This window comes from Loxodonta africana, chromosome 26 (assembly GCF_030014295.1).
Source record: "Loxodonta africana isolate mLoxAfr1 chromosome 26, mLoxAfr1.hap2, whole genome shotgun sequence".
NCBI lineage: Eukaryota > Metazoa > Chordata > Mammalia > Proboscidea > Elephantidae > Loxodonta > Loxodonta africana.
The window spans coordinates 41,802,313-41,816,196 of NC_087367.1; the positions used below are offsets into that span (position 1 = coordinate 41,802,313).

Below are 13,884 nucleotides of genomic sequence, written 5' to 3' on the forward strand. Positions count from 1 at the left end.
GTGAGCATAATTTATACTAGAAGTATCTTAACAATGACTTGTAAATTATTACTGAAGTAATAGGATTACTACTGGTATACCTTGTTTTATTGAGCTTTGCTTTATTGCACTTTGCTAGATACTGCATTTTTACAAATTGAAGGTTTTTGGCAACCCTGTATCTATCAAGTCTGTTGGTGCCATTTTTCCAACAGCATATACTCATTTCATGTTTCTGTGTCACATTTTTGTAATTCTCGAAATACTTAAAACTTTTCGTTATTACTGTATCTAATGGTGATTTGTGTTCAGTGATCTTTGATGTTATTATTGTAATTGTTTTGAGGCGCCACAATTTAATCAACGGTGTGTGTATTCTGACTGCTCCACCAACGAGCCATTGCCCCATCTCTCTTCTTCTCCTCGGGCCTCCCTATTCCCTGAGACATGACAGTATTGAAATTAGGCAAGTTAATAACCCTACAAAAAACAGTGGCCTCTAAGTATTCAAGTGAAAGGAAGATTGACACATCTCTTACTTTAAATCAAAAGCAAGAAGTAATTAAGGTTAACGAGGACGGCATGTCGATAGCTGAGAGCGGCTGAAAGCTAGGCCTCTTGTGCCGATGAGTTAGCCAAGTTGTGTATGCAAAGTAAAAGTTCTTGAAGGAAATTAAAAGTGCTACTTTGGTAGACATTAATGATAAGCCTTCTCTCTTCTTCTTTTTTTTTTTTTTTTTTGGTGTTGTAAATTTTCTTAATTTAAAAATAATAAATCATTACATGTTAGCATAAATACCATTTTTTTATTGTGCTACAAGTGAAAGTTTGCAGTTCCAGTCAGTTGCTCGTCCAAAAACTTACACACATTGTTATATGACCCTAATTGCTCTCCCTACAATGTGACAGCACACTCCTTCTCTCCACCCTATATTTCCCACATCCATTCAACCTGCCCCTGTCAAACTCTGCCTTCTCATCTCACATCAGATAGGAGTTACCACATAGTCTAATGTGTCTACTTGAGCTAAGAAGCACACTTCTCACCAGTATCATTTTATGTCTTATCGTCCAGTCTAATTTTTGTCTGAAAAGCTGGCTTTGAGAATGGACCCCTCTGGGGTCCCTCCAGTCTTAGTCAGACCATTAAGTCTGGTCTTTTTACTAGAATTTGAGGTCTGCATCCTACTTTTCTCCTCCTCCATCAGGGATTCTCTGTTCTCTTCCCTGTCAGGGCAGTCATAGGTGGTAGCTGGGTACCGTTTAGTTCTTCTGGTCTCAGGCTGATGGAATCTCTGGTTTATGTGGCCCTTTCTTTCTCTTGGGCTCATATTTTCCTTGCGTCTTTGGTGTTCTTCATACTCCTTTGCTTCAGGTGGGTTGAGATCAATTGATGCCTCTTAGATGGCTGCTTGCTAGCTTTTAAGACCCCAGATGCTACTCAGCAAACTGGGACGCAGAATGTTTTCGTAATATACTTTGTTGTGCCAACTGACCTAGATGTCTTCTGAAACCATGGTCCCCAGACCCCTGCCCCTGCTGGTCTGTCCCTTGAAGTGTTTGGTTGTGTTCAGGAAACTTCTTAGCTTTTAGATTAGTCCAGTTGTGCTGACTTCCCTGTATTGTGTGTTGTCCTTCCCTTCACCAAAAATAATTTTTGTAATTTGTGACTACCCTTCTCCCTCCCTCCCCACCCTTGTAATCATCAAATACTGTTTTCTTCTGAAAACAGCCTTATTTCTGATTTAAAAAAAAAAAAACTAAGATGTCGCCATCGAGCCAATTCCGATTCATAGCGATGCTATAGGACAGAGTAGAACTGCCCCAGGGATTCCACGGAGCTGCTAGTGGATTCGAACTGCCTACCTTTTGATTAGCAGCCAAGCTCTTAACCACTGCACTGCCAGAGCTCTTTATTCCTGATACAGAGTGGTCTGGATAGAAGATCAAACCATAATATTGCCTTAAGCTAAAGCCTAATTCAGAGCAAGTCCCTAACTCTCTTCAGTTCTGTGAAGGCTGAGAGAGATGAGGAAACTGCAGAAGAAGAGTTTGAAGTTAGCAGAGGTTGGTTCATGAAGCTTAAGAAAAGAAGCTGTCTCCATAACATAAAAGTGCAAGGTGAAAAAGCAAGTGCAGATGTAGAAGCTGGAGCAAGTTATCCAGAAGATCTAGCTGAGATAATTGATGAAGGTGGCTACGTGAATAACAGATATTCAGTGTAGATGAAACAACCATATATTGGAAGAAGATGCCATCTAGGCTTTCATAGCTAGAGGGGATAAGTCAATGCCTAGCTTCACAGCTTCAAAGGACAGGCTGACTCTCTAGTTAGGGGCTAATGCAGCTGGTGACTTTAAGTTGAAACCAGCGCTCATTTACCATTCAAAATCTTAGGGCCCTTAAGAATTAAGTTAAATCTACTCTGCCAGTGCTCTTTAAATGGAAAAATACAGCCTGGATGACAGCACGTCTGTTTACAACATGGTTTACTGAATATTTTAAGCCCTATGTTGAGGCCAGTGCTCAGAATAAAAGATTACCTTTCAAAATATTTCCTAAGGCTTTAGCTGCCGTAGATTGTGATTCTTCTGATGAATCTGGACAAAGGAAATTGAAAACCATCTGGAAAGGATTTACCATTCCAGATGCCATTAAGAACATTTGTGATTCATGGGAGGAGGTCAAAATATCAGCATTAATAGGAGTTTGGAAGAAGTCGATTCCAACCCTCTTGAATGACTGAGCCGTTCAAGACTTCAGTGGAGGAAGTAACTACAGGTGTGAAAATAGCAAGAGGACTAGAATTAGAAGGGGAGCTTCGGACTAAATTGCTGCAATCTCATGATAAAAGTTTAACGAATGAGGATTTGCATCTTATGGATGAGCAAAGAAAGTGACTTCTTGAGATGGAATCTGCTCTAAGTGAAGATGCAGTGAACATTGTTGAAATGACAACAAAGAATTTAAATTATTACCTAAACTTAGTTAACAAAGCAGTGGCAGGGTTTGAGAGGATTGCTTCCAGCTTTGAAAGAAGTTTTCTGTGGGTAAAATGCTGTCAAACAACATCACGTGCTACAGAGAAATCTTTCGTGAAAGGAGCGAAATGCAACAAACTTCAGTGTTGTCTTATTTTAAGAAATTGCCGCGGCCACCCCAGCCTTCAGCATCCATCACCCTGATCAGTTAGCAGCATTTATCATTGAGGCAAGGTACCGGCAAAATGATTGCAACTTGTTGAAGGCTCAGATAATGGTTAGCATTTTTTAGCAATGAAGTATTATTAAGATATGTACATTGGTTTTTGAGACATAATGGTATTGCATACTTACAGACTACACTATAGTATGAACATAACTTTTATATGTACCAGGGAACCAAAAAATTCATGTGATTCACTTTATTGCAGTGCTCTGGAATCGAACTCACATTATCCCAGACGTGTGCTTGTACACTTTTCTCTTGAGCTTACCAAGAGATAATTTAAATAATTTAAATTGGCACATTTTATGTGTACAGACAGATGGTTTTTGACAAGTGTATACATCCATGTGACAACACTCCAATGAAAATATAAAACATTTTCATCTCAGAAAATTTTATCAATTTGTAGTAAATCTCCTCTCTCCGACCCTATAGCCCATTTCCACATTCCCAGTAGCCAGTGATTTGCTCTTTATCACTATAGTTTATTTTGTTCTAGAATTTCCTGTAAGTGGAATCATATAATACATTCTTTTTAATGTAGTTTTTTATATAACATAATATTTGGGAAAATCATGCATCCTGTTGTGCAGATCAATAGTTTGTTTCCTTTTATTGCTGAATAATAGCCACAGTTTGTTAATTCACCAATCCTATTTCTATGTTTTAGTGTGGGGAGTGCTGTTAATGAATAAATCTATTGACATTACTGTGCAAGGCTTTCTTTTTATGGACATGTTTGCATTTCTCTTGAGTAAATACTTATAAGTGAAATTGCTGGATCATTTGTGAAAAGCATTTTTGGAATTGTGTTACCATTGTCCTTTCCTTTAAGTATTTAAAAGGATATGTAGCATTCTTTTAAAATACATGTTTTTTCTGGAAATTGCTAGTGAAATTTCTAATAAATCACCATTAGTTATCTATTGCTGTGTAACAGATAACCCCATAACCTACTGGCTTAACAGAGCATTAACCACTTATTTCTCACAGTTTTTGTGGCTTAGCTGGGTAGTTCTGGTTTAGAGTTCCTCGTAAAATTGCAGTCAAACTGTTTGCCATGTCTGCAGTCATCTGAAGGAGACCTGGTTGTACAATGGTTAAGTGCTTGGCTGCTAATGGAAAGGTTGGCAGTTCGAACTCACCCAGTGGCTCCATGGAAGAAAGCCCTGACGATCTGCTTCCATTCTATAAAGATTACAGCCAAAAAAAACCTTATGAGGCAGTTCTACTGTCACAGTTCTACTGGGGCCACTATGAGTCAGAATTGACTCCACAGCACCAAACAGCAGTCATCTTCAGAGTTGGCTAGGGAAGGATTCTCTTCTAAGAAGGCTCACTCACGTGGCTTACAAATGGAACTTTAGTTCCTCGCCGCGTGGATACGTTTGTAGAGTATCTTTATAACATGGCAGCTGGCTTCCACGGAGCTAGTTATCCAAGAAAGAAAGAGGGTGATGCTATGTTGCTCTTACGACCTCATCTCCAACTCACACATAGTCACTGCCTTCTTATTCTCTTTGTTAAATATGAGTCACTACATTCAACTCATGCCCGGTAAAGGGTTATGTAAGAGCTTGAATAACCAGAGGTGGTGGTGATTGGCAATGGAAATACCTTGGAGGCTGACTATTGAAGACTTTAAAATGGTCAAAATTTTTTTTCAAAATGATACATATTCATGCTTCTTTACACGACTTCTAGAAAGTGAAAAGTCTTGAGCAAATGAAATACAATATGGAATTTGTTGAACTCTGAGACAGATTAATTCCTCATTCTTCTAAATTCCAGGAAGAAATGAAAAGCAACAAAATGTTCACTATAAATATCTCAATAAAAATTTATAACAAGGACACTTCAGAAGCGGTGGTTTCTGTGATTTGGAAGTATACTACTGTAATCCTTGTGTTTCTTAAATTATACTGGATCTTTTAGTATAACAGTCTGTTGCGATTGTTTACATGTATAATGAAGAAATATTATTGCTTTTTATGTTGAGTTATAGAATTCAGTTTGATGGTACCTTGAGGATACCTTATAGAATAAGACTTCTGTCTACTCAGAAATGAATTTTATAAACTCTTTTGCCCTGTTGTGAAAAGCCCCCCTGGAAAGGTAGATTTGAAAATGGCTGAAAAGAAAAAGTTGTTTATTATTTTCTATAATTTCCCCAATAGCACAAATCTATGTTTAGAAGAATAGAAAGAGTCATAAAATACATCTCTTTAAAGTAAATAATTACTTTTGAAGAGGACAGATTTTCTTTTAACTGTGAATTGACATCTCACTAGTTTGAGTTCAGGATGCTTAATTTTTATCTCCATACAGTTCCAGGTTTGTCTTGACTATGACTTTGGCCGAGTCACTAAGATCTGTGGGAATTTGTATAAGAGATTTTTGAAGACACCGATTATGCTTTATGTATCCTTGTATTTCAAGAATCTAACACTGTGTAGTACGTAGTAAGTGACTAATATGTGTTTAATAATTGAAACTTTTTAAAAAAAATCATGAGGAGAGGTCATAAGGTCTTATGCAGTCCCTGCCTCTGGTTGGGCATCTAGATAATGTCTCAATTTAGGGGGAAAAAATATTAAAAATTACTGCCTTAACTAGTAATCTCACAGAAAGCATAGTCCTTTGAAATCTTAGAGTAAAAGTAAAAAAGATGAGTTAATTAATTCCCCCATTAAATCCATCTTCTGTGTGGTGATGTGCATATCTTATTCTGGACTATAGTTAAATTATAATATCCTTATTCCTTTTTTTGACATTTAGCGGTAATGGTGCTTTCAAACTTGGAGATCCCTCCCTCTCTTCTTTCTCTTTTCCTCTACTTTTGTGCTTTTTTCCTTCTTTTTTTTTTTAAATCTAAGCAGATTTGTGGAAAATTAAGGTTGAGATGAGTGTCTTTATCCTTCAGGGGCTCTTTTAGAGCATTTTGGATGCTCCAAACTTTTTATTATGTGGAACAACTGTCACTGTGCCTGATCATGATAAAACACTGAAATAAAGTACTTACTTTACTGTAAATAAGTTTTGCATACTTTTCTGCTGTGAAATATGGCATTGTGTATGTATGTTTTATTTGCATGTATAGATTTTTTACGTTTCGTATGGATTGTTTCAGGATGGCTAATGAATGTTGTTAAATATTTATATGAGTATTGGAGTTCATTAGGTTGAGAATCACTACTTTTGTTTAATGTCAGTATTTCCACATATGGACTAATTTCTTTTACTTGAAAGATCTAGTCTAGTTTAGATACAGCATGGCCTTGTCATCATTATGTTATGATAGAGATTTAATTAACAGAATACCAAATTTTAGACTAGACCAAAAAACAAAAGTATTCTGGATCTCTAAGACTTTGTAGTATAATTTCAACATCAGATCATTAAGAAGGGTTTTTTAAAATCTTATCAGCTGTTGCAGCATTGTAGTCAATAGAATTTTCTATATGCATACAGGATCACTGTGTGTCAGAATTGACTCATCAGCACACAATAACATACTAATGCGAACAACAGATTATCCTCGTTTTTAATAATTTAAAAATCTAATTTTACTCTTTTGTCCACTTTAGTACTTGCTAATGGAATTTTACCTATCAGTGCCGTGAACCACCCTCTGAAATTATATGCTTTTTCTGTATGTGAATGTACTTAAGATTCACAAAATGTTTCAGTGATCCAAAGAAAGTTAAATATCATTGGCTTGTACGGTCAAAACAGTTTTATTTTATTGGGTAATTTTAGGAATGTTTGACAAAGTTTTTATTTTTGGGGGGAGAAGCAAAATTTATAATACACAATTTAATGCAGATTTCTTGTGTATTTAACTTTTTAAAATTCTCACAAAAAATAAAGGCTGTATTTTAGTGTATAAACAACCTATCTTCGGTACTGATTTTGGCATTAAATAAAATCACATTATAAATTTTTACCATTTTGTTCAGGAGTTTGTATGTTTAGGTGGAAATCTTTTAAAAATACTTTCCCTTTCTACACCTAGCTCCCTTAACCTGGACGTTGTCGTACCTACAGTTGGATATTGAGAATATCCAGTGTTGGTACTTACTGAATTTAGAGCCCTGAACATGAAAGAGAAAGCTCTGTATAATGTAGTTAAAATGGATCTGGTTAAAACATAGGACAGGTATTACTTTTCCTGATTAATAAAAACTAGTCAAATTAAAAAAAAAAAAATTTTTTTTTTTTTTTAGTCAAATTAAGTTCAGTGTGCCAAATGTGCCAATGTAGTTTTTGTTGAGATTCTGAATTAAAGATTATACCTAACTTTTAGGGTTTTATTATTGCTCCATGCTCTTTCCTCTAAGAGTACAGTACATTTCAAAGACTCTTCTGTCTTACATTCTAAAATTTGATTTGAATTGGAGCATGTAATCACTGGCAAGGAATATGTCAGAGGTTATAGAGTGGTTCTGATTGATTTAGTAAGTCTTAATCTTGGAATTCTTAAGTTTATTGTTTAATAATTATGCAGTTGAAACTTAAAATCATTTAACTAGGCCAGGATTCTCTGTACCCAAGGTTGATTTGGAACTTTATTTCAGTTTCTTTAAATTATGTTGATTTTTGAAGCAGCTTTTCACTGTTCACATTCTTCATTCTCTTTAATGTGAGAGTGATGACATTTACAAAACTCTCCATACTTGAAATAAAAAGGAAGTAGCTAAATGATAGTATGAAAGAATGTGATGAGAAAGATTTTTTCTTTTATTGTTTGATAATTATGTAGAAGTTACTGAGCAACTTTTAATGTTTTCAGAAAACAGATTTAACTGAAATGTTCCACCAAATCAGGGAACATTTAGTCTTCAGTTATAGAAGATTCCAATGATAAAGAAATGAAAAGAAGTATAAAAGTATACGCTCTCTCTGTTTGGAGATTTTCAAGAGTAAGGCAGCCAATGTATATTTAAGTCAGTCTTCAGGACCCTCCCTGTAATACACATTTATTGTCTTATGTCTCTGTCTTCTTCTTCCCCAACCCTCCTCGCAATATTCTTCCTCATACTTCTCTACCTCATGGAATATTCCGTTCTTTTTAAATGTCTAAAGAGCTTTGACGTTCGCAAAGAAAAGATTCCTTTATTATAGATGATATGGGAGTTTGGGAAGGAAAGAGAGAAACTCACGATTTGAGCAGTTGTATGTAACTTTTCAAAGAATGGCCAGATTAAATTTTATATTTAACGTGGGATAGAAAAAGATTAACTGTAAAATCTGTTGTTCCACAGGTACTGTGAGAATAGAGATGTTTCGAAATATGCAGAATGCAGAAATCATCAGAAAAATGACGGAAGAATTTGATGAGGTATATAGCATTATAATTTATAAAATTGCCCGTTTATACTCTGACATTGTAAATATGTGATTATTTTCAGTTTTGTTTTGATTTAGAGATTAGTATAAGGGAATATATACTATTTATTTACATGAAAATCCATGTTGCTTATTCCAAAATTCATGATATTTGGAGGCTTTGATTACATTGCATAGAGGTAGTGTTGAATAATGACTGACGATGATAAGGATAAGACTGATATTCGAGGTAGAAATTGATTCTTGATATTCATTCTTGAAGATTTTTTCCAATCCCCCTTTATAAATACACCTTAAACAGTTTCATTATCTGTGGTATGCTAGTGCCACGAAATGTGTGAAGAAAGAAATCTGAGCACGGCTCATATAGAGATTGTTAAAGCACATCATCATATTTAAGGCTCGGAGAAATCCTAATGGACGAAAACCTGTTTAACTGTATTTAACCCAAGATTTCACAAAGTTATGTTACATGGAGCCCCTCATTCCTCCTCCCCCCCGCCCTCCGGCTTTTTTTTTTTTTTTTGCCGTAAACCTTAAGGTTCTATTTGGGATAAGTCTTGCTTGAAAGTATTTATTTTACAGTACTTAAGATGAGGGTTTACAGAGCAAATTAGTTTCTCATTCAAAAATTAATATATGCTATTTTGTGAAATTGGTTGCCAACCCCACAACATGTCAACACTCTCTCCCTCTCAACCTTGAGTTGCCCTTCCCCATTACCAGCTTTCCTGTCCCCTCCTGCCTTGTCCCTGCCCCTGAGCTGGTGTGCCCATTTAGTCTCGTTTTGTTTTATGGGCCTGTCTAATTTTTGTCTGAAGGGTGAGCCTCAGGTGTGACTTCAGTACTGAGTTAAAACAGTGTCCAGAAACCATACTCTCAGGATTTCTTCAGTTGGCGTCTGACCAGTAAGTCTGGTCTTTTTTTGGGAGTTAGAATTTTGTTACACATTTTACTCCAGTTCAGTCCGGGACCCTCTATAGTGATCCCCGTCAGAACGGTTGGTGGTGGTAGCCGGGCACACTCTAATTGTGTTGACCTAGTATGGTGGACGCTGTTGTAGTTGTGGTCCATTTGTTCTTTGGATTAATCTTTCCCTTGTGTCTTCAGTTTTCTTCATTCTCCCTTGCTCCGCACAGGGTTAGAATAGTGGAGTAACTTAGATGGCTGCTCACAAGCTTTTAAGACCTCTAGACAGTACTCACCAAACTAGAATATGGAACACTTTATCAACTATGTTATGCCACGTGAGCTAGATGTCCCCCGAGACTGTGGTCCCCAGTGCTCAGCCTAGTAATTCAGTTCCTCAGAATTTGGATGTATCGGTGAAGCTTCCATGACGTTGCATTGGTCAGGCTGTGCTGAATTCCCCAAAATGGTGTACTCTCTTACCCTTCACAAAAGTTACCGCTTATTTATTGTTTAGTTACTACTTGTCTCTCCCATCTCTCTCTTCCCTAGTAACCATCAAAGATTGTTTCTTTCTGTGTGTAAACATTTCATGAGTGTTTATATCAGTGGTCTCATACAGTATTTGTCCTTTTTTGATTGACTTATTACACTCAGCATAATGCCTTCCAAATTGATCCATGTTGTGAGATGTTTCACAGATTCATCATTCTTTTTTTTTTTTCTTTTATTAAACTTTAGATGAGGGTTTACAGAACAAACTGGTTTATCATCAAGCAGTTAGCACATACATTGTTACATGACATTGGTTAACAACCGCACGACATGTCAACATTCTACCTTCTCAACACTGGGTTCCCTATTACCACCTTTCCTGTTCCCGCCTACCTTCCAGTCCTGGTCTCAGGGCTGGTATGCCCCTTTAGTCTTGTTTTGTTCCATGGGCCTGTTCAGTCTTTCGCTGAAGGGTAAACCTCAGGAGTTGCCTCATTACTAAGCTGAAAGGGTGTCCAGAAGCCATACTCTCAGGGTTTCTCCAGTCTCTTGTCACGCCATTAAGCCTGGTCTTTCTTTTTCAGTTAGAATTTTGTTCTACGTTTTTCTCCAGCTCTGTGCAGGACCCTCTATTATGATCCCTGTCAGAGCAGTCAGTGGTGGTAGCCAGGCACCATCTAGTTATACTGCATTCACTCTGGGGGAGGCCGTGGTAGATGTGGTCCATTAGTCCTTTGGACTAATCTTTCCCTTTTGTCTTTAGTTTTCTTCATTCTTCCTTGCTCCCGAAGGGGTGAGAGCATTGGAGTATCCTAGATGGCCATTCACAGGCTTTTAAGACCCCAGATGCTACTCACCAAAGTAGAATGTAGAACATTTTCTTTATAAACTCTTCTATGCCATTTGAGCTATATGTTCCCTGAGATCATGATCCCCACCACCCCCAGCTCAACAGTTCAGTCCCTCAGGAAGTTTTGATGTGTCTATGGAGCTACCGTGGACTTGCCTCGTACAGGTTGTGCTGGCTTCCCCAGTATTGCGTATTGTCTTACCCTTCACCAAAGTTACCGCTTATCTTTTGTCTATTAAATGTTTTTCCATCTCCACCCCTCCCCTCCCTCCTAACCATCAAAGATTGTTTCTTTTTTGTATGTAAACCTTTTCATGAGTTTTTACATTAGTGGTCTCATACAATATTTGTCCTTTTGTGATTGACTTATTTCACTCAGCATAATGCCCTCCGGATGCATCCATATTATGAGATGTTTTACAGATTCATTATCGGTCGTTATTGTTCCATAATACTCCATTGTGTGTATGTACCACAGTTTGTGTATGCATTCATTTGCTGATGGGCATCTAGGTTGTTTCCATCTTTTTGCTACTGCGGACAATGGTACAGTGAACATGGGTGTACATATTTATATATTCGTGTGGCAACTCTTACTTCTCAAGGATATATTCCTAGGAGTGGGATTGTTGGACCATATGGTTTCCATTTCTAGCTTCCTAAGGAAGTGCCATGTCATTTCCCAAAATGGTTGTATCATTTTTGCATTCCTACCAGCAGTGCATAAGAGTTCTGATCTCCTCGCAACCTCTCCAACATTCGTTATTTCCTGTTTTATTGATTTGTGCCAGTAATGCCAGGGCGAGATGGCATCTCACTGTGGTTTTGATTTGCATTTCCCTTATTTTTCTAAAAAAAAAAAAAAAAAATTTTTTTTTTTTTTTTTTATGGCTAGAGATCATGACCATTTCCTCATGTGTCTGTTGGCAGCTTTAATGTCTTCTTTGGTGAAGTGTCTGTTCATTTCCTTTGCCTATATTTTAATTGGGTTATTTGTCTTTTTGTTGTAGAGGCGTTGGATTTTCTTCTAGATTTTAGAGATTAGACCTTTGTCTGATTTGTAATAGCCAAACATTTTTTCCCAGTCTGTAGGTTCTTTTTACTCTTTCAGCGAAATCTTTTGATGAGCATAAGTGTTTAATTTTTAGAAGATTCCAGTTCTCTAGCTTATCCTCTGGAGCTTGTGTGTTGTTGGTTGTGATTTGTATCCTATTAATGCCATCTATTAGGGCCTCTCTAGCATTGATCCTATTTTTTCTTCTATGAACATCATGATTTTTGGCTTTATATTAGGTCTTTGATCCATTTTGGGTTAGTTTTTGCATATGGTATGAGGTATGGGTCCTGTTTCATTTTTTTTGCAGATGGACATCCAGTTTTGCCAGCACCATTTGTTGAAAAGACTGTCTTTTTCCCGTTTGATGGACTTTGGGCCCTTGTTGAAGATCAGGTGACCATAAGTGGATGGATTTACATCTGGTTTCTCCATTCTATTCTATTGGTCAGTGTATCTGTGGTTATACCAGTACCAGGCTGTTTTGACTACTGTAGCTGTATAGTATGTCCTGAGGTCAGTTAATGTGAATCCTCCTATGTTATTCTTCTTCTTCAATAGTTCTTTACTTATCCGGGTCCTCTTCCCTTTCCATATGAAGTTAATGGTAAATTTTCCATCTTTTTTCTAAAGAATGTTGTCGGTATTTGGGTTGGTATTGGATTGTATTTGTAAATTGCTTTGGGTAGAATTTTCATTTTCACAATGTTAAGCCTACCTATACACGAGCATGGTATGTTTTTCCATTTATGTAGATCTCTTTTGGTTTCTTGCAGTAGTGTTCTGTAGTTTTCTTTGCATAGTTCTTTTACATCCCTGATTAGACTTATTCCCAAGTATTTTATTTTTTTAGGATCTATTTTTTTATTATAAATGGTGTTGTTTTCCTGATTTGCTTTTCATTTTTCCCTTTATTGGTATATAGGAATCCACCTGATTTTTGTATGTTTATCTTGTATCCTGCCACCCTACTTAATCTTTCTCTTAGTTCCAGTAGTTTCTGATGGAGTCTTGGATATTTTAAGTATAGGATCATATCATCCGCAAATAGGGGTATTTTAATTTCTAAACTACCAATTTGTAGGCCCCTTATTTCTGTGTCTTGCCTTATTGCTCTAGCTAAGACTTCCAACACAATGTTAAATAGGAGTTGTGATACAGGACGTCCATGTCTTGTTTGCTATTCTCAAGGGGAATGCTTTTAGCCTCTCTTCGTTGAGAATGATGTTGGCCATTGGTTTTGCAGAGATGCCTTTATTATGTTGTCAAATTTCCCTTCTGTACCTGTTTTATTGAGAGTTTTTATCAGGAATGGGTGCTGGACTGTGTCAAATGCCTTTTCTGTGTCAATTGAGAGGATCACGTGATTCTTTTTTTTTCCTTTTATTTATGTGGTAGATTACATTGATTGATTTTCTAATGTTGAACTATTCTTGCATACCTGATATGAATCCTACTTGGTCGTGGTGTATTATTTTTTGATATGATGTTGAATTCTGTTGAGAATTTTTGCATCTATATTCATGAGAGATATTGGTCTGTAATTTTTTTTGTGTGTGTGGTGTCTTCACCTGATTTTGTTATCAGGGTTATGCCGGCTTCATAGAATGAGTTCCAAAGTATCACTTCCTTTTCTGTGTTCTAAAATAGTTTGAGTAGTACTGGTGTAACTTCTCTGCGTGTTCAGTAGAATTCTCCAGTGAAGCCTTCTGGACCAGAGGGTTTTTTTTTGTTGGGAGTTTTTTTTTTTTTTATTACCTTTTTAACCTCTTCACTTGTTGTGGATCTGTTCAGATTTTCAACATCATTTTGTGTTAGTTTGGGTAGGTAGTGTGTCTTTAGAAATTTGTCCGTTTCCTCTAGATTTTCAAATTTGTTATAGTTTTTCATGGTACTCTGTTACAATCCTTTTTATTTCAGTTGGGCCCAGTGTAATGTCCCCCATTTCATTCTTATTTGGTTATTTGCATTCTCTCCTATTTTTCTTTTGTATTTTGGCCAGTAGTTTGTTGATTTTTTTTTGATCCTTTCAAAGAACCAC

The 13,884-nt window shown here is 36.6% G+C and overlaps 1 protein-coding gene across 5 annotated transcripts in view; it reads left to right on the forward strand.

The window, feature by feature from the left end:
* STAG1 (STAG1 cohesin complex component) overlaps positions 1-13,884 on the forward strand; it is a 519,923-nt gene that overhangs the window by 255,056 nt on the left and 250,983 nt on the right. For all 5 annotated transcript variants that reach the window (XM_023538819.2, XM_064277281.1, XM_023538818.2 and 2 more), the window contains one exon: positions 8,451-8,527. In XM_023538819.2, coding sequence (XP_023394587.1) covers positions 8,451-8,527 — 77 coding nt within the window. The remainder of the gene's footprint in view (positions 1-8,450; positions 8,528-13,884) is intronic.